The sequence below is a fragment of the Bidens hawaiensis genome, unplaced genomic scaffold (assembly GCF_021521415.1).
Source record: "Bidens hawaiensis isolate Kalapana, Puna unplaced genomic scaffold, B.hawaiensis_p1.1 tig00005523_1, whole genome shotgun sequence".
Classification (NCBI taxonomy): domain Eukaryota; kingdom Viridiplantae; phylum Streptophyta; class Magnoliopsida; order Asterales; family Asteraceae; genus Bidens; species Bidens hawaiensis.
In genome coordinates, this window is record NW_027491356.1 from 386275 (window position 1) to 409985 (window position 23711).

Sequence of the window (23711 nt, forward strand, 5' to 3'; positions counted from 1 at the left end):
AGTATGATAAACTTTGTTATGCCTGAAAGTGATTCGTATATATTATCCTTACATTTTAATATATATATATATATATATATAGTTTACTAAATTAACTGAAAAAATAAATAGATAGATTTAAAGCATATATTTATAATTTATAAATTTATATGTCAATTTACAATAATAATAATAATAGATAATAGATAAATTGATTGATTTTAAAAAAATTGATCGACTTTTAAGCTTGTATTTATAATTTAATGATTAAAAAATTTCTTTGTAAAATGAAAGCATTCGAGTTTTGTTTTTCTTTACAATCTTCTACAGTATACATGGTACAATATGTGAATAATAGCATTTGAAATTATATTATTTTCAATCTTTGAGAAACATGAATTGTTGTTGATTTTGCAATTCACCAAGTATTTTGAATAGTAAAATAATATGTTAATATTTATATTTATAAAAATATATATAGATATAATATAAATAGAGTGTAAAAGAAAAGTGAATAATTATTGATTTATTACATATATTAGGGTATTTTAGTTTTGGAGGGAAAAATTTATGAGAATTAACCAAATGATGACAAGTGTCTACAGTTACTTTATTTTATTAGAATAGGTAGATATATATACATATATTTAAACTTTATATTTATATATCTATATACTTTTCCAATTTAACCCATTATAATGCTATTTTATGAATAAATAAACTAAAATTGTTATACTCGTTTAAACAAAACCCGGTTACCGCTAAAAACTTTCAAAACAAGTTTGTTAATAAATATATGTTTAAATAATATTAATTTAAGATCTTATTATTAATCAAAAAGGACTTTGATTAATATTTAAATCATTTACACGTTTATTTGAACTTTCATAAAATTTATTTAAAATATATTCATTAATCCCAAATTCGTTATAAACCCTTGTCGTCATGTCTTGTTCGTTTATGTTGTTAGAATATTTATTTTAGTTATGCCTTTAAAATTAGGAATCATCATCGAAGCTTCTCGTGGAACTAACTAGTCCACTTTACCCGACTTCTCATTATCGCCTTTATTTATTTCTAGATGAATAGTCACATCCCCTTTTTCTCTATTTTTGGGGGCATTATGCGTATTATATTAATACACTATTATACTCAAGCACAATTTCCTTTTGCATGGTTGTGATATTGCTTGATTAATTGTTGATTGCTATATGAATTCTGTGTTTATTGCTTTTATGGTTGGTTGGTATCTCATCCTCATAGTATGATCATATGCCGTCCGAGTAGACATGTCCGAAATCTAATGGCATGTTTGAAAAGACACAATTGTTTACTTTTACTTTATGCTGTTTATTGGTTTCGAAGTCGTCCAAATAGACATGCCCGAAATCTAGTGTCATGATCGAAAAGACACACATACTTGTTTATATTAATTGATGTTAATCACTAACGCAAGGATTTGCTTTATTTCTTAATATTAGTATGATTATTACACCAAAATACCAAATTGTGAAGTATTCGCTTAACATGTGTTGTTGACAAATTATTTTAACACGTAATGTAGGTTGTTATATAAAGTGAATTGAAGTGAAGAACTAGTTTGGACTCAGGCTTAAATTATAATAATCTAAATGTTGTATTAATTTTTTTAGTTTTGAAGTATTTGTATATGATTGTTGTGAATAAAAAAAAGTTAGATATTGACACTTATTATCATGTTTAGTGTCTTTAAGCTATAATACAAATTATTCCGTCCCCCCCGGCATGTTTCGCGTAGGCTGGGGTGTGACAAAGTGCCTTTTTGGAACACGACGGTATATGATCCAGCTTCATATAGTATTAAAGCTATTGTCTAGGATTGATATATTATCATTACAACTCAGACTGTTAAATAAGCAATAGGGTTTATAGATCGTGATATTCATGTTTATTGCTTTGATGTGGATTTGATCAAGGGATTATTTGAAAGAATTTATTACAAGGGTGATCTTGATGATTCACGGTACAACAAAGCATTTCTCTGTTCTCCATAAAAGTACTAAATACATGTCTTGATTCGCTGCATTGGAGGTCGTAGAGTCGGTTTTGACAAGAATTCCAGCCACATCAGTTCTCCCCACCTATAATTTACCCAATATAATTTCCAATGCCCCAAATCCAAGAATCAAGTTTCCAAATCGATTTACCTATATGATTTCAAAAACCTAAACATGGTGGGTTCAAATGGTGACAAATTTTCCTTAATCCACAATCGATCTTGCCGTGTAAGCTCCTCTCCTCATTCTACACTCTGCAACTCTAATTCCGCCAGTAACCATAAATGGTAACTCACCTCCGATCAACCACTAGGGGTAAACTTTCTGACCACCATTAGATCTGCAAATCACACTGATCGCCATCGTTTATTCCCGTGATTTAAGTCACACTTCATCGATTTCAAAGAATCCAGTTAGGTTTAGGTTGCAGATGGTGGTCGGTAGTAGTGGAAGACAATGGTGCTAGACGATGGTGGTCGACGGTAATGGAAGACAATGTTGGTGGTAGGCAGTAGTGGATTGTGGCCAACGATAGTGGAAGATGCTGGTGAGCAGTAGTTAGTGGAAGGCGGTGGTAGATGGTGGTTGGCAGTGGTGGAAGAAGGTGATTTATTTTTAACATAAATAGCCATTGTAAATTTTTGAGAATGAACCAAAACTTTAAATATGTTTTACACAAATAGCCCCTCAAGGGGTAAAAAGACTAAATGCTCTCATCTGCAATACACACGGGTGACATAACTAGAAAACTTAACAAACGTTAGTGTAAATGGCTAAAACCAAGAAAAATATGTAAATAAAGAATAAATCATGAAAGCCATTTTTGAAAATGATACATTCCATAATTTAGTAATTCACAAGAACAAAAATTATAATTTTTTTCTTTAAATGAAATAATACGAAAGCAGAAAAAATTCAACTTTGATGGGATTCATGGATACTCTTGTTTCTTAGAACAAACGCAAAACAAAGTGAGAGACCTGAAGAAACACTAAGTGACCCCGGCAGATTACGGATAATCTTAGGGTCAAGTAGATGTTTCCCACGAGGGTTAGGTCCGGCAAAGATGGTTATTCTTCTGATGACCTGCAAAACAGACACCGTGAGCTCGTCACTGAGAAGGGGGGGGGGGTACCTCCTTGTGACCACCCTCCGGCGTGAGAATCAGACTAGATTGCTCTGAATATAAGTGTATATTAAGAGAAATAGCTAGATAAGATAATATCAGATGATATGTGATAATGATGATATAAGATAAGATAATGATACCGTTCCAAGGTGTTGGAGTATTTATAGCCGAAGGTAGGTTTCCAAGCAGGTACAGCCAGCTGTATAATATTCCTTTTCTACCAACTGTGGGCTACGCACGTGCCATGCTGGTGGTTGGTGGGTAGGCAGCGGCTGATAGTGACATGGCCGGCTGTGTACTATTCCTTTTCCACCAACTGCAGGCTATGTACGTGCCACGACAAGGGTTGGTGAGTAGGCAGCGGCTGATAGTGACATTAAGTACTAGAGCGTGCTCCTCGTCGTACTGTTGTTAGTGAGCTGTCACCCTGTGATTGGTTCATGGGCTGCTTTGGTCAGATCTTGTCTATTTTGTCCATACCTTGGCAGGTATAGTACAAAAGATCCTCCAGAAGCGTACGGACTGGCTCATTTGGGCGGGAGTATTCCCGCCTTGCTCATTCCTTCTTCAGGTGACATTACTGAATTATTGAGAGTTAGTGCCTTGTGCGTGTAGCCTTGCTATTAGTGCGGGTAGCCTTCCCTGATGGCTTGTATCCGCAGCTGCGGGAACAGGCGGGGTACTTCACCATTGGGAGGCTTTTCCTGCGGGAACAGCTGGCGTACTGCGCGTAAGGTCATCATCTCTCTGAGCATGGTGGGTCCTGCGGAACCAGTTGGTCTTTGCGCAGACGTCCCTCTTCAAGGTGAGTCTTGCGGGTCCAACTGGGCTCTGCTGGGACCTACCTCTTCAAGACCAAAATGAATAAACATTAAACACGATCCTTTCATAGACTAAAATGACAATAAAATTGGCATGCATATAAGAAAAAAGGAAACTCAAGAAATGGAAACAAGCAAATCTTTGTCACATCCTTATATGGTGATGTCTTTGTGAAAATAGTATCTTTTGTTGTCACAACATCATAGGTTATGGAGGCACAAAACGCCAATTTTCATGACCATTCAATATTCACTGCCACCACTTCCTCCTTTTAGTACAAAGGTTGATGTTTTATGACAAATGTCATATTAGGTTTCACTCCTACCTCTTACACACACTCAATAAACACACACACAACCAATAAATGTTATCATTTCATGGTGATGATGCTAACAATCTAAACACAAACCAACATAATCTTGAATTTAGGGTTTCATCAAGATCCACCACACTCTTCATCTTCTTCCAACCACTCCATGTTTTCAAACAACCCCAAAACAATGGAAGAGGTTTGGAAAGATATTAATCTCTCCGCCACCAACCACCACCACCCTGCCGCCGGTGTCAACGGCTACCGTGGCTTCATTCTCCAAGACTTTCTTGGAAAACCCTTTTCTAGTAATGACACACCCACCAGTGTTTCTTCACCTTCTTCACCTCCACCACCGATGCTGTTGACTCTCAACTCGGGTCCAGAAGACCATACTCGGAATGTTGGCTCTACCAGTGTGCCTTTTGACCAAGTTTTGGGATCGGCTAACTCGTCATCTGCAGGGTTAGGCATTGGTGGGATGAGGGTCTTACCGGCTACTGATAGGACTGGTGGCGACCGTCGGCACAAGCGGATGATCAAGAACCGCGAGTCGGCCGCTCGGTCAAGGGCAAGAAAGCAGGTTGGTAGGCTTTTCTTTTTCATTCAAGTGGAGTTGACTCGGATTATTATTAATATTAAACTATTATGGCACTTAAGTCGGTGTCCTAGCAGGGGCGGATCCAGCATACAAACGGGTGGTTCCCCGGAACCACCCGAGTTTCGAAATAATAGTGTACGGATATATAGAAGACGCGTAGGAACCACCTTATAAATTAAGAGGGAACCACCTAAAAAAAATTCCTGGATCCGCCACTGCAGTCCTAGTGACAGAAACAAAACCCCTTAATCACCTAAAGGTCGTAAGTAAGTTTAAGTCTCGAGAAGTAAGAAATTTATGGTTAGAAAAAATAAAAAAAATGATTGCAACTCTCTTTAACATACCAAAAAGTTGCAAACATTTGATTAACAGTTTAAAACATAAATACAAGCTCAATATATATTATCATCATAAAGTGTTTTAGATAGGTTGGTTTTATTGATTACTTCACAAACTTGAAAATCAATATATATATAGTACTATTTTTATCAGCATTTAGAACTTGGAGTTGTATCTTATTTGCCAAATAATATATAATTTTATCATACCTCACTTTTTTCTTGATTTTTATATTCTCTAAATTTAATCATTTGAAAAGCATAACTTATCTGATGCCTTGTCAAAGCTGGATTCTTTGATTATTTTTGTAGGGTGGACACATTTTGTTCCATATGTATGTCTTTTACTATATCGTCTCATTTTATTAATGATTTACTTAAATTTAAAATATCTTCTAGTTATGATGGTTTGTAACAAATTAATATGATAATTTATTACTTATTCTAAAAGTAGTAAGTCGGCAATGTGTTTATATATGCATAAATTTTGTGCTTTGAATATGTATATTCATATAAAAATACATGTAAAATAAAAATACAATTTGAAAAGAAAAAAAAGTATAATAAACAATTGTGTCATAAAGTCTACAAATTGTGATAGATTTGTTTGTGATGTTACATATATGGCCTTGTATGTAGGACAACATATACTAGAGACCCCACTACATCATAATGAGTACCAATGACCACTGAGTGTAATCTTAACACTTTCATATTAATAAGATATAATTTGTTTGCCTGAAAAATTGGGTGTATGTATTAAATGTATCTAATTCTTGATTAACAAAGATGTGATTTGTTATTAATAATAACAGTAATTATGTTGATTAAGCTACACTTGAATTTTTTTTCTCAACTTTAGGCCACCAATATACCTGTAACCTATTAATATGGCTTTAAAAAACTTGTTCTATACATCTTTACACAAACACTCAGTCCCCACACAACCTCAACAACTCTACATGAAATCGTGCCAACCTGTTAATCTATTATAGAAGGGTTAAGTCAAGCTTGCTGACGAATATATTAGATAATCGTTTAACCAATCTGATCCACCAACACAGTCTCTATCCACCAATACACCCTCTTAAGATTCAGGTGTTGTAACATTAGAAATTGTCCAAATTTCATCCTCTTTACACTTTTGTGCATAGAGGCATGCATTGTGTATTTGTGTGCAATTCTGCTTCTGGTCTTTTATATATACCAGTGACTTGCTTATGCGTTTTAACCTTTAGTCTGTGTTAACCAGGCTTACACCAATGAGTTGGAAAATGAAGTTGAACGTTTGAAAGTAGAAAACGCAAAGCTAAAAAGGCAACAAAAGCAGGTTGATAGTACATTCATCTATTATTACCTATCATCTATTATTTACATAGGTTTTATTATATATTATTGGACAGTTACAGTTGGCAACAACAGCTCAAATGACTAAAAAGGGGGGCCTCCAGAGAACATCAACTGCTCCATTTTAAGTGAGAGGAAGGGCATATTTTATTATTTTAGGAAAAAGGTGAAAATATGTAAGAATGAAATTTGAGGGGTGCTTATGAAATTATATAAGAGGAGGGGTGGCAGGTAGAATGTCATATTGGGTTATTTTGGGTCGATTTTTCCGAAACTCATTGGTTACATGGTTGTATTTTTGGCCCACATGTCTAATATAGTAATTTGACAATCCTATGTATTGAATATGACATGAACTTACCTTTTCTTTAGGTGCACATGTCCTACCTATTTTTGTATTTTTAATGTTTATAATTATTATTCCATTAATTATGTACGTAAAAAAACATTGTATCAATTTGAGTTTGACTATGAAGTTGAATATGAACAAAAAAAAAAGTTTGTTTGACAAAAAAACAGATAGAAATAAGTTATTAATAACAAAGATGATTAATTTTCCCATTTTGTTGATTATTTTTTTAACAACAAATTCCACCTAAAATTCTTTTAACCTTACACTTGCAAGAATTTAAACACCACCTTAATGTTGCAGGGATAAGTTAATTTTTAGGCTTAATTAACTCAAAATAAAATTCCAAAAAGTTGAAAAAGTGACTCTATAACCAAAGCCAATTTTAGATGTGATCTATTATTGTTTAGCCTTTATGTGATTTGGACTTATTTTAGTTATGTGGTTGATTATGATTGCACAACTAGTTTGGGGTTAAAAATGGATGTTCTAATAAAATTTTTATGTTTTTTTAACGGTCATTTGGATCATATGAGCTATTGATCCATTTGATTATTTCTATTCGGAGGAAACTAATTACAGATGAGAAAATCTCCCGACCTAACCTGGAATCCTTTGTTTTTGTTTATCATAAGTGAGACTTGAACCTAAGACATCCTTTTTAATTGAAATCTTTTAGTGTCTTATCTCAACCACTTGGACCAGAAATCATTGGCAAGATGTTATGAATTGTTTTTAATCACTTTGAAGTGTTATGTATGAATGTTTTCTGGAATGTTTTTTTAATCATGTTGATTTTTTTTAATTGTCTTCCTAGTTCTGTCCATTCAAATAGATTCGCGTTGAAGTATAATAAAGAACTAACGATTGTCAAATCATACAACTGAAGCAAAATTTAGTGCTTCACAAATAAAAGAAATACTGATCATGTTACAAAGTGTTGATGCCCCTGAGATGAATGGTTGACTACTAAAAGAACTGATGCATGAAGAACTGAAAACCCAAGAATCTTAGATCAAACATCTGAAGCACCAAAGAACAGAAAATCAAAAGAGTTTAAACCAAGAGTGATGATGCAAGAATTGAAGGAACAACGGGTGAAATAAATAGGGTCACGTTGGGGACACCCTAGACATCCCTCTATACGCAGCGTATAGTAATTATACGCCACGTATAGGGGTACAGTTTTGTCTTATCTGTTGTACTACCCTATACGCGCGGCGTATAGGGTAGTACAACAGATAAGACAAAACTGTACCCTATACGCTGCAAATAGGGTACAGTTAAACATAGGGCTGGTTATGACAGTCCCAGGTTGTCAAGTCGTATCTTATACGCCCCGTATAGTGCTATACGGGGGGGGGGGGGGGATTAAACCCATTTTAATTATTGAGCACACCGGCTCTCCCTCCCTTCTCTTTATTATTATATATCACAACTAGAGATGAGCTCGGTACCGTACCGGTACCGGTACCGAAAATACCGATCCCGAAAATCGCCAAATCTTGGTACCGGTACCGAAATATTCGGTTCGGTACCGGTATTGAAGGTAAAAATTCGGGAAATACCGGTACCGGTACCGTACCGATCCCGAAACTCAAAACTTTGGTACCGATTCGGTACCGACGGTACCAAATCGGTACCGGTACAAGTACCAAATGCTCATCCCTAATCACAACGTACACACACATGTCTCACAACATACACCCGAGAAGCGAGAAGCAAAAATGAAAAAATGGATTGGTTTAGCAATTTATTTCCAGACTCTAACGAGAAGGAGCGGGGATACGTGCATAACAATCAGCCTAGCACGTCGGGGTTACCAGATTTGACCAAGGTTTCGTTGTATATTTATTTAGTATAAAGTCGTTAGTTGCTTTTTTAACTAAGGCATGTTACATTACGTTTGTCAGGAGTATTTCGTTTATGATATTCAGCCTGAACAGTCTTACGGTCAGCCTAGAACGCCGAAGTTATCAAATTTGAACCAGGTTTCGTTGTATATTTATCTAATGTAAAGTCATTAGTTGATTTGTTACTAATATATGCTACCATTACTTTTGTCAAGAGTATTTTGGTTACGATAGTCAGCTGTCGTACCAGTTACCAGTTGTTGGGTCGGATTATGGAAGTCAGTTTTCTTCTTCGTACCGCTTACCAGTAGTAGAGGCACCGTATTATGGAACCCAGTCTTCGTACCACGTACGAGTAGAAGTGCCACCGTATTACGAGGGAAACGAACATGATGTAACGTCTATATGATCCCGAACCTTGTATGCTTTGGCGTGGAGTTTGAAAAGCTTTCTCCACGAAGAGAATGCAACGTCTGTTCCATCTAGTTTACGAATTTTGGTCAGTATGTTTGTGACTGAGTAGGCTGGATGTAGGGTAGGAAGCTTGGGTTCGATGGGCTTTGAACCACCCATTACTGATCAAACCCAGAGAGAAAAAAAATTGATGGTAGGGTTTAGGGTTTGTGAGAAGCTCTGATTACGATGAAAGAATTGATAATCGTTGATGATTTCATATTGAATGTATAACCCTTTAAATAGGGAATGACCATATACAAAAACTAGGAAAGTCGATCAACATAATTACAAAACAAACCAATTTAAATTATCTAAAGATATTGTGAAATCAATAATATATTTGTCTTCTAATAAGTCAGTCCGTGTGCTTTTTGTGACGGGTCTTCTATATTCTCTTATGAACAAAACATTGCTTCATAGTTTGGCATCTTCGCTACGTAATAAGTCTCATGCATTTGTGTTTTGAGTCAACGCTACTTGTTGACCACCAGTGTTGTCACCTCCAGCTTCTTGCAATTGGCCACTGAATTCCGCTGAACCGAAGTAAGTTTGGATAGAATCCTGATCTGATGAGATGGCATCCTCCAGAGTCCAGTGTAACATCGTGAAGCTGTGATGCCAATATGTCTTAGCTGAACATTTTTTGTCAAATACAAAACCTGCAACCATGTGAATCGGTTATCTTTCAGTTAAAACAATTTAAAGTAGTGATTTTCTCGAGAAACTAATTACTTACCACAAGGAATGGCCATATTGATATGAAACTAGAACCATGATAAACGACATGCTGCTAGGTGCTTGCTAATATATTAAAAAAGATAACTTGTTAGTAAAGTATTCATTAATGTAAACACACGATACATGGAAAGACAAGGCAGATAAGAATACATGCCAAAGATGAGAACATAGAACATAATATAAGTAATTGCCGTCTCATTTATATAATATGAAATATGTGATTTGTTTACACGCAAATTACTTAAGAGAGAAAAGAATTGCTAGTGTGGGTTTGTTGGTTCAATTAACATCATGGCTCAATGTAAACACACCACTGTAGTTTAGACTGATGTTGCAAAAATGAGCACATGGAACAAAGAGAACTTTACAAACACAGGTGCCAACGCGTCTTCAAATCTTGCTCTTTATTAAAAAAGGTGTATTTTTTTTTCTAAACATTCATTTGCAGTCATTAGTTTCGAGAACCTAGTTAGGACTTACTACAAATTGCATTCCCAATCAATGTTTACATGATGCATATAGCAATATGAAATTTAATTTCTTAAGATGCAAATGTATCTCATTCAGTAAATGCATAACAGGAAACTGATATTAAATGGATGTTGAAGAACAATCTGAAAGGTTCTTCAAAGTACTCACCTTAATTTCGTAGTCTGCCATAAAGCTTACACGAATCCAACCCTGCTTATCTATGTTCTTCCGCAAGTATGTATTAACTAAGTTCTGGTTGCTGCAACGAACTCAAAAGAGAAGTACAAGCTGTTAAATCTTTCAACTACCACAACAGAATATCTTCTGAAATCTAAGCGAAACAACTATAAAACATGTCTTATTTTATAAATGATATACCTAAAAATCTAAAATAGTAATCAACCCGACTCACCATACCTAGCATGCAACATGGACCTTGAACATAGAACAGCGGAGATGATAAATTTGCTTAAAGATTAAAAAATTATGCAAACTGATAAAGTTGCATAGAATCGGGATTCTGAAAATAACTAACCTCACCAGAATACATCATATTGTTGCCAAAAGAAAGCAGATTTGTGGAGAAACAAAGGAAGAGAGTATGTACACAGAGGGTTGTATATAACCCCTATGGTAGCCTCTATGAGACCTCACATAATTAGCGAATGGACAACTTACCAAAAACACAAATGAAATAATCATTTATTTCAAGTCCCAGATCGATAATCAAACACGAACTAAACGAATAACTCTCGTTTATATTAATCAGAGAATATTACTCAAAAAACTGATTATAAACCCTCAAACCCTAACTTGGTTTGACTCTTGATGAACTCTAACTCGGTTGCACCAACTTCACTTATTCTTATGTCTAACCATAACTTGGCTTATATAGACTAACCAAACTTGCTAGCCAAGACATTACCAAATATATAAAACCCTAATAATTCTTGGGTAGGGCATTACACTTGGGCCAAACAACTAATTGTTGTATCCGACTCACCCAACCCACCCCCTAATTTCCTACTCGAAATTGACGGATCTTCAACTTCACGCTTCTCATCATTTTCTTGATTCTCCCGAGGCTTTTCTTGATCTCTTGCAATGTTCTTTGGGCTCCACTTAGCTTGAAGTAACACTTGCTTCGTTTGATCATTAGACGCCTTCCCTTGTGCTTGAATCACTTTCTCGACCACGCGCTTAGTTTCTTGAACACTCTTCGTTGGGCTTTGAATTTTGGAACTTGGATCTTTGATTGGAATCTGACTTGTAACCGGCTTGTCTTCTTTTAGTCCAACACTTTGAAGATCTCTACCTGAAAAATTCTTCATTCCAATGATGGCTCGTTTACCAGGACTTGCTATCTTGAGGCTAATCTTGTATAATCGGTCCTTGGTCCTTGTCACCTTCATCAAAAGCTTACTGTATCATCTTTAATGGTTAGCAAATCATGTTTCATTTGAATCTCGCATCCACCTTCAGTTGCTTGACCAAGACTTATGGTATTGCACTGTAGGCTTGGGATGTAGTAGACATCGGTCAACAAGCGCTGCTCCCCTGTTTTCCCTTCAATTAAGACTGACCCTTTTCCCCGAATATCAATACAAGATTCATCTCCGAACTTCACCGTTCCCGTTTCTTGTTCATACAATTCATAAAAGTACGCTTTATTACCCGTCATGTGATTTGATGCTCCGTTGTCGAGATACCAAACATCTTTCTCCATCGGCTCGGTTTCGAAACGCTTTGGAATCACCCCGTCTTCATTCAGAAAAACCGTCTTTTGATCACCTTTTATCATAAACAAAGATGGATCAAAATCATCAACTTTGTTCAAATTAGATTCTTCCTTTTTCTTCATACGTTCCGGGCACATAAATGCAAAGTGACCAAACTCATCACAATGGTAACACTGAACCTGTGATCTATCCTTTCTTCCCCTTTGACGATCATTGGTTCTTCTTTGTCCCTTATGACTTGACCCACGATCTTGACCACCTCGGTTTTTGCAACCATCTTGGTCCTCATCGTCTCGGTCTTGACCTCCGGTTTCACGACCTCTTCCACGCCCCTGTGAACTCGGCCAACCCTTACCTCGGCTACCGGGCTGATCATATGACTTCTCTTTATAACTACTTTCTGATCGATTGAAAAGTAAATGACCTCGTGAATTTGAAGCTTGTTCTGTCCCACGTAGACGTTCCTCAAATGCCTTAAGTCTTCTAACAACATCTTCAAACATCAAACTATCAAGATCAACACTTTGCTCGATTGAGGCTACGAGTTGAAAGTACTTATCTGGAACTACATCCAGCAACTTCTTCACTAAGACATCTTGCTCGAACACGTAACCTAGACTCGTTGCCTTTGAAACCATACTTGTTATTTTTCCTGCAAACTCGTCAACTGTCTCATTTTCCGCCATCTTAAGTTTCTCAAATTCACTTTTCAGAGTTAGTAGTTGAGCCTTTTGAACTCGCTCGGCCCCAACATACCGTGACTTCAAAGCCGTCCATATATCTTGGGCATTCTTGTATTGAGAAATCTAAAGAAGAATATCACCATTCACCACTTGAAACAAAAACGATCTTGCCGTTTTATTATTTTTCGCATCAATAACCGCACCCTCTTCTGGTTGAACAACTTCCCATAGGTCTTGATCATCCAATATCGCTTCCACTATCGCCCATGTGATGTAATTAGTTCCATTCAACTTTGGAACCTGTAGTGATATCCCCCCACTTGCTTTGGGATGAATTACCGGTCTTTCTTCGTCACCTGACATTGATGTCGAACCCCTTTGCTCCACTTCTTTGAAACAAATACAAACCAATCAATTCCGAACAACTTTTCAGAACCGACCTCACTTGCCTGAAATAAAACCCGATCACAAATATCTCTTGAAAACAATGAATCTCGTCCAAAACCAACCAATCTGCTGTTGAACTATTCTTTTTTTCTTTTCCTTACTGTTGCGTTGAAAAAAGAACAAATAATTCAAGAATTAAAACACCCTAATCCTCCTTGAGTTTTTGGCTTTTGTGACTTGTTTTTTTAACTATTATATATATATTATAATTTTGAAATCTCTTCTCAGTCACTATTTTACTGCTCATTGTATTTGATGCTTAATGGTATTGTATTTAATGCATTATATGTTGTGCTATTTCTATTGCATTCAGGATGTTACACGTATCATGCTTCCTTTACACGTGCTTTTGTTGAAAAGCTAAACCATCTTTTGGTATACCAACCCCTCTCTCTTCCTTTCTTTACAATGGGTTTCACCGCCTCTCCCACCATTATCATCGTTTGTGCCACGATGTTGAACAACCACCGTCGTTACCACTATCATCGTCAGCGTCAGTTCCACCGCCATCGTGTTCACCTTCTTCAACCACCATTAGTTGTGACGGTGGTTGGTAGCGACGGTGTAAATTGCAAAAACTATGCTATTGTATAAAGCTGATTGTTCTGTTTTGTGCTTGGCTCTATTGTTTCTTCAGGAGTTCCGGTTATCTCTTTTCTATCTGTGGCCTTTATGTGACACTTTTTTGGGTTTTGGGGCGATGATGATGACGGATTCTTGGCGTGGCAACTGTGGTGTTTTGAAACAAGCAACTGCAAATTGCAGCCATGAATATGATATGAGCCTAAAGTTAGATTGTTGACTTAGGTGACCACTATCTTAACGTCATCCAAGTTGGATATGTGGTTAAGAGGGAAGACTCGACTAGATGAAGACAAGGTTAAGCACTCTAATTTCATTGTGCTTAAGTTTTCAAACTATTTGGTTCTGATTATAACAACTAATGTAATTTGATATGTGGGACAGAAGTATGGTCATAGTGGGTTTAAATATAACTAATGTAAATAAATAGTTTTCTACATTTATGCCCACCCTAAATATCAAATATAATCTTGCTGATTGTTTTGTCAGATGAGGATGAGTTACAAATTTTTAGCTATTATAGAGAGAACTAAACTTTAATGTAATTTTGAAAAACGTGCTTGATGTCAATGACCATTCACATTTTGGTGCCTTATTTTTATACTCTTGCACGTGCATCTTACAATCACACTAACATGTGAATACTTGGATTGGGCATGTCTGAGCCACATACTAAAAGTTTGTTTGTCATACTGTACTATGATAAAAGTATCATTTTCATACGCTTTATAGTATTATTCATTTATAGCTCTTTTTAATGTCATGTAAACATGCAATTGCAGTAAAAAGATGCATGTAAAGCAAAAATAAGGGACTTCACACAAAAGGAATGGAGACAATGACCTATTGCTATTGAATGGACTTGAAGGATGTTCTTGAAATTTGAGGTTTGATATTTAAATGGTGAAGATAAGGCTTCTTCAGCATCTCTCTTCTTTAAGGTAACCAATGTTTTTCTGTCTACATTTGTGAATTTTGTTAGGATCTGAACTTGATGTTTTGTCGGGTTTGTGTACAGGTTACCTTAAGGAGGATAATCAGGATCATATTAAACTTCTAACAATACACAAAATGACTTAAAGGCCGCGCCACATTGATCGTTGTAGTTTATGTGTCTAGAACTAAGGTATATGGTTTTCTGTTTTGCAAAGTATAGACCAATTTAGACTTTGTATACAAGTTTTTGGCGAGACAGTTGTTACCACCCACTTTAAAGTATCATGGACATTTGAAATAGAGCTACAAGTCCCAAATAGTTCCACTCTTCGTGTTTTCATAACATAAAACTGCATTTTTGTTCAACTTTACGCCTCCCGCCGCAACGGGTTTAAGTTCTAATTATTAAATCACAAAACCATAACACCACAAGATTAGGAAAACATAGAAACGTACGTAGCCGCCGATTGACTTTTCTTTTCCGTTTGCTTTTTCAATCGACGATAAAAGAAAAACACCAATAGCTTCTTCGTAAAAACCTTCTGGAATGGCAACAGAAACCAACTCGTTTCTGAATTGTTGCCACACCAACAACCTACTCGCTTCTCGTCACAGGTTAGACTAACCTGTGTTAACAAAAACACGCTCCGATTCAGAAACCCAACTTGGTTCCAATATGCGCCGATGATAGCTCCTCCTCAAGCCATCGCTTGCCGCCGACCGATTATCGATTTCTTGAACTTGGCTCTGATACCAATTCAAGTCCCAGATCGATAATCAAACACGAACTAAACGAATAACTCTCGTTTATATTAATCAGAAAATATTACTCAAAAAACTGATTACAAACCCTCAAACTCTAACTCGGTTTGACTCTTGATGAACCCTAACTCGGTTGCACCAACTTCACTTATTCTAATGTCTAACAATAACTTGGCTTATATAGACTAACCAAACTTACTAGCCAAGACATTACCAAATATATAAAACCCTAATTCTTGGGTAGAGCCTTACATTTGGACCAAACAACAATTGAGCCAACATTATTTACATAGCACTCATATTTTCAAGTTCTAAAACCAGTATCTTGAATCACAATAAAAAGTCAAAAAGTAAACTAAAGATCCAAACTCTTACAAATCTACATCAACATATATAGCAATCATAACTAAAACTTGCCAGTACATTAACTGGATTTTAATAAACCACTAAACCACTAAATTATACTCGTAGTAATCATTTCCCTAGTCTGCAATTAATTTAGTAATTTCCCCTTTCCATTTCCATTCCTTTGCGGCCTAAATTCATGGCATTTGCAGGGCCTCAGCTCTCTTTCAACTTTGATGTGATATTTCTCCGACTTGTAATAAATTTCTTTCGCCAGTTGCGCTTCCATGTAATTAAAGAAGTCTAATATTGCCATCTTCTCCAAATCTTGCCACTGACCATTATCACAATCATCTTCCTTTCCCTTTAACGAACTTTGATCAACATCAACCACATGTTCTTGATAAACTTTATTCTTGGTATCCATCGAAATTCAAATTTCTTTTTGTCGCTTCGAATTTCTTTTTAGCTTTGTAGCTCCGTAGCTTGTTACCCGTTTGTCTTTCTGTTTCGATGACACTAGTTGTTTATATTTATTTAAATCCGGTTTAAAAACTAGCCTTTTTTTTTCTTCAAAAGATGTGGATACGAGTCAATGTATATATTGCATGCATTTCAAATTACAACAAAGTTATTAAAATGATTTGTGCATTATCTGTAAAATCAATCAATGGCAATCACGTTGTTATATATGCAACCCAATATATGATATTTGTAGGGTGGTAGGTAGTGAATGATACACAAGTCGATGGATATTATACGAGTGTAGGAAGATCAAGTCAACAAAAAGTGGACTAGTGTATGGGTAAGCCACACATCCTACTAGTGTCACTTTCAAAATTTGAATTGCAATGTTTAAGGCGGTGTATTCGAACAGGTTCCCAGTTTGTAAGATATGGGCTTAACACTTGGCTTACACGTACAACGTATCCAAGACCATGACCGGATGCGGTTTTGAGCAGTTTTCTAGCATGTTTTAATGAATCAACACAACGGGGGCACATGCACACCCTTGGAGATCGAGAATTAACCAATAGGATGCACTTCGTGACATAAGGCTTATTTAACCCAAATCGTGAAATTTGCTTCTCAAATTTGAATCCCATCATCATGATCAATGATCATGTGTAGGTAACTCAAATGTAGTCATAAGTCATAACCAGGTGTAGGCTTTATATCGCCATTATAATCTGAGTTTCATTGTGTACTATTCATAATAATGACTTTTGTTGTTTAAGTGCTTGATACCAAGTAGGTTTATGTGTGAAGCCCATCCATAGTGCCACGTCACTGCCACGTAGCACGAGCTCATATGCCATATTGTCTCATTGTGGCTCGAAGCCTCGAGCAGCTTTAATCTTTTTCCTTTTTTTTACCAACATGTCACATTCAGAGATCAAATGATGCGGCCACCTCAAGTATTAGTGTTGGACCATCATGATCACCCGGATGCCTTTGACCTTGCCAAGCAACCGGGCAGGCTTCCTAAGACCAGTGTGTGCAATCAAAGCTACTAAGCATCCTGAAAAAACCATGTCTTTGTTGATGACCTCGTGCATTTTATGTATGTCACCCTGGGTCGAGTTTGTGCTTATGTAGAGCTGGTCCGGTTATCACAAAATGAACAGCCCTATATGCTTTGTAGGGTGTTAAATAAAATGAAATATATATATATAAAGAGAAAATGAAAATTTTTTAATAGTTAACTGTCATGAAACTATTAGAAAACATGGATGGGCACACCACTTTTTCCCCGTACTGCCCATCTTCCCCAATCCGCCCCACCCCCTTAACGCTCCTTGCCCCCCCCCCCCTCCCTCCTTGTGGCCACAGTGTATGGTCTAATAAACTAATGTGTATACCAAACCCGGCCTCAGGTAAACCCGATCATGTCATTACAATATTTTGAAAGTTTTAGTGGAGAAAAATCAATTAATCTAAGCACAGGGACCGTTCACTAAATCTGCATATGTTAACAAGTCAGTCAATCTTCAAAGTCACAACACTAGTACCAGTTACGATCCAAACCTCAACAACCCTAAAATGGCGATCGCCACCGTCTTCATAGCCTCGATCTCACTCTTACTCGCACTCACCCACTCATTCTCCACCGATAATCCCACAGATCGCCGCATATTAGTCCTTCTCGACGACTTAGCTCTCAAGTCTTCGCACTCGATCTTCTTCAGTTCTCTGCAATCACGTGGATTCGACCTCGATTTCAAGCTATCCGATGACCCGAAGATCGCGCTTCAGAGATACGGACAGTATTTATACGACGGATTGATTTTGTTTTCTCCGACGACTGAACGTAATTTTGATAGTTTATTGCTGTGATTGATTGTGAATTTGGTTAATTGATGGGTTTGTGGTGTTTTAGGGTTTGGAGGGTCGTTGGATGTGGCGGCTGTTTTGGATTTTGTGGATTCTGGTAAGGATTTGATCGTCGCGGCTGATGCGGGTGCGTCGGATTTGATTCGGAGTATTGCGGCTGAGTGTGGAGTTGATTTTGATGAGGTAGCTTTGTTTTGTAGGTGTTAAATATTGATTTGGTCTAAATGCTAATTTAGACACATGCAACTTAATTGATTAATGAGCATTGTTGTAGAACTCGCTAGGTGCTAGTCGAGCAGTGCGGTAGGGACTAGGGATTAATTAATCGGATTGTAATTTATATGTAATTTTTCATACACGCACACACATATAGGGTTAGTTTCATTTAAGAACTCAAAAAAAAAATTAAAGACTTTTAGGAACTTTTAAAAACCAAATATTTTTTTAATTTTTTTTTATATAATAACATTATTTGAGAGTAGTTGTATCGTATTTGATATATAAATTTTTGATTTACATATATAAATCACAAGTTTACACATGTGTAAAATTTATGTAATAAGAAACTTACATATGTGTAGAAGAAAATTAGATATGTGTAAAACCTAATTTGTATAATTGTAATCATAAATATAAATATAAAAAATGATAAAACTACACTCAAATAACATGAACATACAAATTTTTTTTATAAAAAACGTTAGTTATTAGGATTTCCTTCAAGTACTTAAATAATTTAGGAGTTCTGTAATGGCACTCATCCTATATATATATATATATACCTAATTCTATGTATAAAATTTTTAATTTTGACTAAATAGCGAAAACCGACTAAAGATTAATTGGGGTTTAATTGCCGCATAGGAGGGATTCTACAACCACGCTTATGAGCATTGAGCTTAATTGTTCATTGGTTATCTGTTCTGGATAGTAGTTATGTGATACGCAATACGTTATCGTGGTGTACTAAGTTTGGCATGTTTTTTCTACTTTCATTGTGCAGGATGCATCTGCTGTGGTTATTGATCATAGGAGTTATGCTGTCTCAGGAACTGATGGTGATCATACGTTAATTGCTGCTGATGATTTCATTCAATCTGATGTACTTTTAGGAAGTACAAAAATTGAGGTCAGTGCATTTACGGAGATGATTTGTTCTGTGATTGCAATGTTATCTTTGAAGCAAGAGATGGATATAATCTTATGTTGAATTAAATTTCATTTGATTTTGCGTCATACAGGCTCCTGTGCTTTTCAAAGGAATTGGTCATTCTGTGAACCCTGCAAATAGCTTGGTAAGTTCAAGATGCAGCCTTTATACGTTAATTTGCTGAGGTGGTGTTATGAATCTTTTTTTGATTTTTTGTTGACTTGTGTTGCAGGTTTTGAAGGTTCTCTCTGCTTCTCCATCAGCATATTCTGCAAATCCAAAGTCTAAACTCTCAAGTCCACCATCACTTTCTGGATCTTCAATTTCATTGGTTTCAGTTGTTCAGGTACTCTCTTTTAAACGATTAGTCAAATGCTTCATATTCGATTCTCTCATATTTCTATTTTTTTATATTGCAGGCTAGAAATAATGCAAGAGCTGTGTTTTCTGGCTCTTTAGATTTGTTCAGCAACAAGTATGCACTATTTTGCAGTTGTCTCTAGAATTTGTCACTATTTATTTATTTATTTATTTTTTTGGTTAATATGGAGCTGAAGTTGTGTTGTGTAGATTCTTCAAGTCACCAGTGCAGAAAACCGGGAGCTCAAATAAGTGAGTTTAATGTTTTTGATAAATGATAGTTTCATTAAAACATATCCGTAAAACTATCTTCTAATATTGTTTCTTGAACAGATATGCAAAATCTGGCAATGAGCAGTTTGTTACTGAGCTTAGCAAATGGGTCTTCCATGAAAGAGGTCACTTAAAGGTAATAATATATGGGTTGGGCTTAAGATAATAATACATTTATTAACTTTTTGTTGACATGATCACCCATTAATGTTTTAAGTTACAATTTATGTGTTCTGCTTCTTTACGAACTCTTCTGAATCCTTCATTTTGCATGTCAACAGGCGGTTAATGTTACACATCACAGAGTTGGCGAGAGTGATGAACCTGCTATCTACAGGATCAATGATGACCTGGTAATCTTCTTTTTTTTCTAGGCCTGTAAACAAACCAAACAAACACGAATAAAGCATGTTTGTGTTCGCTCATTTAACTTTAACCAAACAAACGACCGAACATGAACAATTGAATGGATGAGGTTTTTTTGTTTGTGTTTGTTGTTAAGAAGCTAAACGTGTTCAAGTTTGTTAACAATATAAATTAACGGTTCACGTACATAACTGAACATAGAAGAACAAACATAGCTGAGCTAAAACCAAATATAAGTAAACGTCAATGATGGTGTGTGGGGTCTAAAAAGTTGTTAAAATCAGACTAAATTGTAATCGGCTTAAAAAATTAAATGAATAATTTAACAAACGTAAGCTGACAGTCGTCAAAGTCCACAGTCGAAGAAGAAAGAATGATTTAGTTCCGATTCCCTGTCTTCCTCTTTTCTATAAAAAGGCTTCCATTTATCTAGAGTACGAGAGAAATTCAGAGAGGACCGGATTGACCCTGAGAAAGAAGATTTTTTGGTAGAATGCTAACTGAGAAGGCTAAGTAAACATTAATGAGCGTAAACGAATTTAAATGAACATTAACGAACATAAATTAACGAATGATACATGTGTTCATGTTCATTCCTTTATTAAATAAAGGATCTTCCCGCCGAACGTTTCACTGACCGTTTGGTTCATTTACTGGCCTAAAACATGTGTGTGTATATATACCGAATCAATCATTGTTCCTGTTCGACTATCATTTATCTGAAACTAAAAATTTAATCATAAAAGCAATACTAATAATCATCTAGGAACAAGATAATAGTAAATCTTAACTATTTGGAAGCTAAACTTTCAAAATATTATTTTAGGAATACTCGGTAGAGATCTATGAATGGTCTGGATCAAGCTGGGAACCATACATTGCAAATGATGTTCAGGTTCAGTTCTACATGATGAGCCCATATGTGTTGAAAACCATGTCGACTGATAAGAAGGTAGCATAACCGAATCTAACTACTTTATACATTCTAGTCAAGATTATAATATTATATGCATCTTTAAGGCTCTTAAATGTTTGTATGCAGGGTTTATATCATGCTTCTTTTAAGGTGCCCGATGTCTATGGCGTTTTCCAATTTAAGGTTGAATATCAGAGGCTTGGATACACTAGCTTGTCACTTGCAAAACAGGTAACAATATAATAATATATATAATTACTAAACATATGAATCATATGATCACACAATGTATTTATAATATTATTATATATGTATCTGCAGATTCCGGTTCGTCCTTTTAGACACAATGAATATGAGAGGTTTATACCAGCGGCTTTTCCATACTATGGAGCATCGTTTTCTACGGTATGTTTTCACTTTTTTTAAGAATCTTGTTTTGTGTGTTTTTAATCACCAAATGAGGATTTTTAACACAAAAGTATTGGTGGTTGCAGATGGCTGCATTTTTCATCTTCAGCTTTGTATACCTTTACAGCAAGTAAAATCTCAAGGTGGACTTAGTTTCATAATATGTTGTTTTAAAACATTATGGAGGTCGTGTTATGTAGTGAGAATTTGATTATGTTACAATTTTGGCAACATACTATTGAGATACTGCCTGTGTTTTTAGTGCTTTTAATCGTAGAATAGATTAATGAGATGAGTAAACTGTTAAAAGGAAGTATTTAAAGAGACAGGCTTTTTTTATACACGATGTAGTGTCTTGCTATAAGACACGGTTTTTCATTTTTTTTTTGCAATTGTTATGTTTGTTTGGTTGCATAGGAGAAAGATGTAGTAGGGAAAAAGAGGACGTTTTGGTTACAAGTTGAAATGAAATCTGTAACTGGCCCTTTGCTTTTAACATTTACAACCCAACTCGATCTTTTAAACAAAACAAACTAATTTTCTCTCCAGTCTAAAACGGTACAATCCAATCTAAATTAGTTAAACCCGTTAGCAATCCAACCTAAACTAATTATGCATTAATGAATATAATTTATAGTTATTGTTTGTTCTATAAATTTTTTATTAATAGTAAAGTTAATTGTTTTGTTTTGAAACAAGGTATATTTAAAAGATATATTTTTTTAAAGAACTCCATTCTTAAAAAAAAAAACTTATATTGGAATGTTTAGAAAAAGAAAAATGATAAAAACCGGAAAAAAGTATTGCAATTAAGATAATAGCCACATTCGAGGTAGGCATTACAAGATTAAAGAACCCTAATTCTGACAAACATGAACATTCATAACTAAGGGTGGCAAAATAAACCCAAATAGGTTGTTTTGGGTCAATTTGGATAACTTGGCATTACAAGATTAAATAACCCTAATTCTGATAAACATCCATAACTAAGGGTGGCAAAATAAACCCAAATAGGTTGTTTTGGGTCAATTTGGATAACTTTTAAAATTGAGATGGGTTCAGGATGGATCAATATAATTTTGCAAGAAGATAAAGATGGGCTGGGAAAATGCTAGTGACTTTTGGTTATAGGTTAAAATGAACTAAAAAGAAGCTTTATCTAATTTATTTCAAACAAAACCCACGGAACCGAATAGAAACCGAGAAATCGAAACCGAAATCATTGAAACCGAACATATACCGAAACCGACCAAAATGGAAAAAACAAAACCAAGACGGAAAAAAAACTGAAACAACCGAACATGAACCGAGACAAAATATAGGTGTTTTTTTTTACGAGTGAGGAAGACAGGAGAAACATTTTAGTTATTTTATTTTTTGCGTTTTCGATTTATATTTTGAGTTACTTTTTTTTTATTAATTTTTTGAGTGATTTTTGAAACCCTTTTTATTTTAGCCTTTACTTAGTTCAAGATGGGTTAACTTTACCCATCTTGACCCATACCCATCCTAAACCGAATGAAACCGAGAAATCAAAACCGAACAAAAACCGAAAACATTGAAACCCAATAGATACCAAAACGAAAACAAAACAAAAATGAACAGTAAAAAGCTGAACCTGAACCCAGACAAAACCGAGTTTTTTTTTTAATAAACGAGGACGACGAAAGAGACATTTTAGCTATTTTACTTTTTGCGTTTTTGATTAATATTTTGAGTTATTAGCTTTTGAATATTTTTTTAAGAGGCTTTTGAAACCCTTTGCATTTTAACCTTTACTTGGGTCAAAATGGATTAACTTTACCCATTTTGACCTATACCCATCTTAACCCTTTATTTTAAAAATCCATCATGACCCAAACCCATTCTAACCCATTACCCAAATCCAACCCAACCCACTCATATTGCCACCTCTATACATAACTAATAAAACAAATTATATAACCACTTTAGTTGTTAGAAAAGAAAAGAAAATAATGAT

General features: G+C 35.5%; 1 protein-coding gene and 1 pseudogene across 2 annotated transcripts; both read left to right on the top strand.

Annotated features, from left to right (window-relative positions):
- Nucleotides 1-4330: 4330 nt before the first annotated feature.
- On the top strand, nt 4331-6714 carry LOC143630066 (bZIP transcription factor 27-like; annotated as a pseudogene). The gene is made up of 3 exons (XR_013153091.1): nt 4331-4859; nt 6468-6545; nt 6619-6714. The product of XR_013153091.1 is annotated as a bZIP transcription factor 27-like (transcript).
- Nucleotides 6715-17920: 11206 nt separating this feature from the next.
- Nucleotides 17921-22014, top strand: LOC143630067 (dolichyl-diphosphooligosaccharide--protein glycosyltransferase 48 kDa subunit-like). Its single transcript, XM_077099166.1, has 13 exons — nt 17921-18234; nt 18304-18440; nt 19261-19386; nt 19499-19552; nt 19640-19753; nt 19827-19882; nt 19978-20019; nt 20101-20176; nt 20322-20393; nt 21233-21358; nt 21449-21553; nt 21644-21727; nt 21817-22014. The coding sequence occupies exons 1-13, from the start codon at nt 17967-17969 to the stop codon at nt 21862-21864; spliced, it is 1308 nt and encodes a 435-aa protein (XP_076955281.1). The 5' UTR covers nt 17921-17966; the 3' UTR covers nt 21865-22014.
- Nucleotides 22015-23711: the final 1697 nt, after the last annotated feature.

Excerpts from the sequence above, each read along its gene's own strand:
- LOC143630067 (XM_077099166.1), top strand. The coding sequence starts at position 17,967 with ATGGCGATCGCCACCGTCTTCATAGCCTCGATCTCACTCTTACTCGCA. Across the intron at positions 19,754-19,826 it reads CATTGGTTTCAGTTGTTCAG|GCTAGAAATAATGCAAGAGC; the intron begins GTACTCTCTTTT and ends TTTATATTGCAG. Across the intron at positions 21,728-21,816 it reads ATGGAGCATCGTTTTCTACG|ATGGCTGCATTTTTCATCTT; the intron begins GTATGTTTTCAC and ends TGGTGGTTGCAG.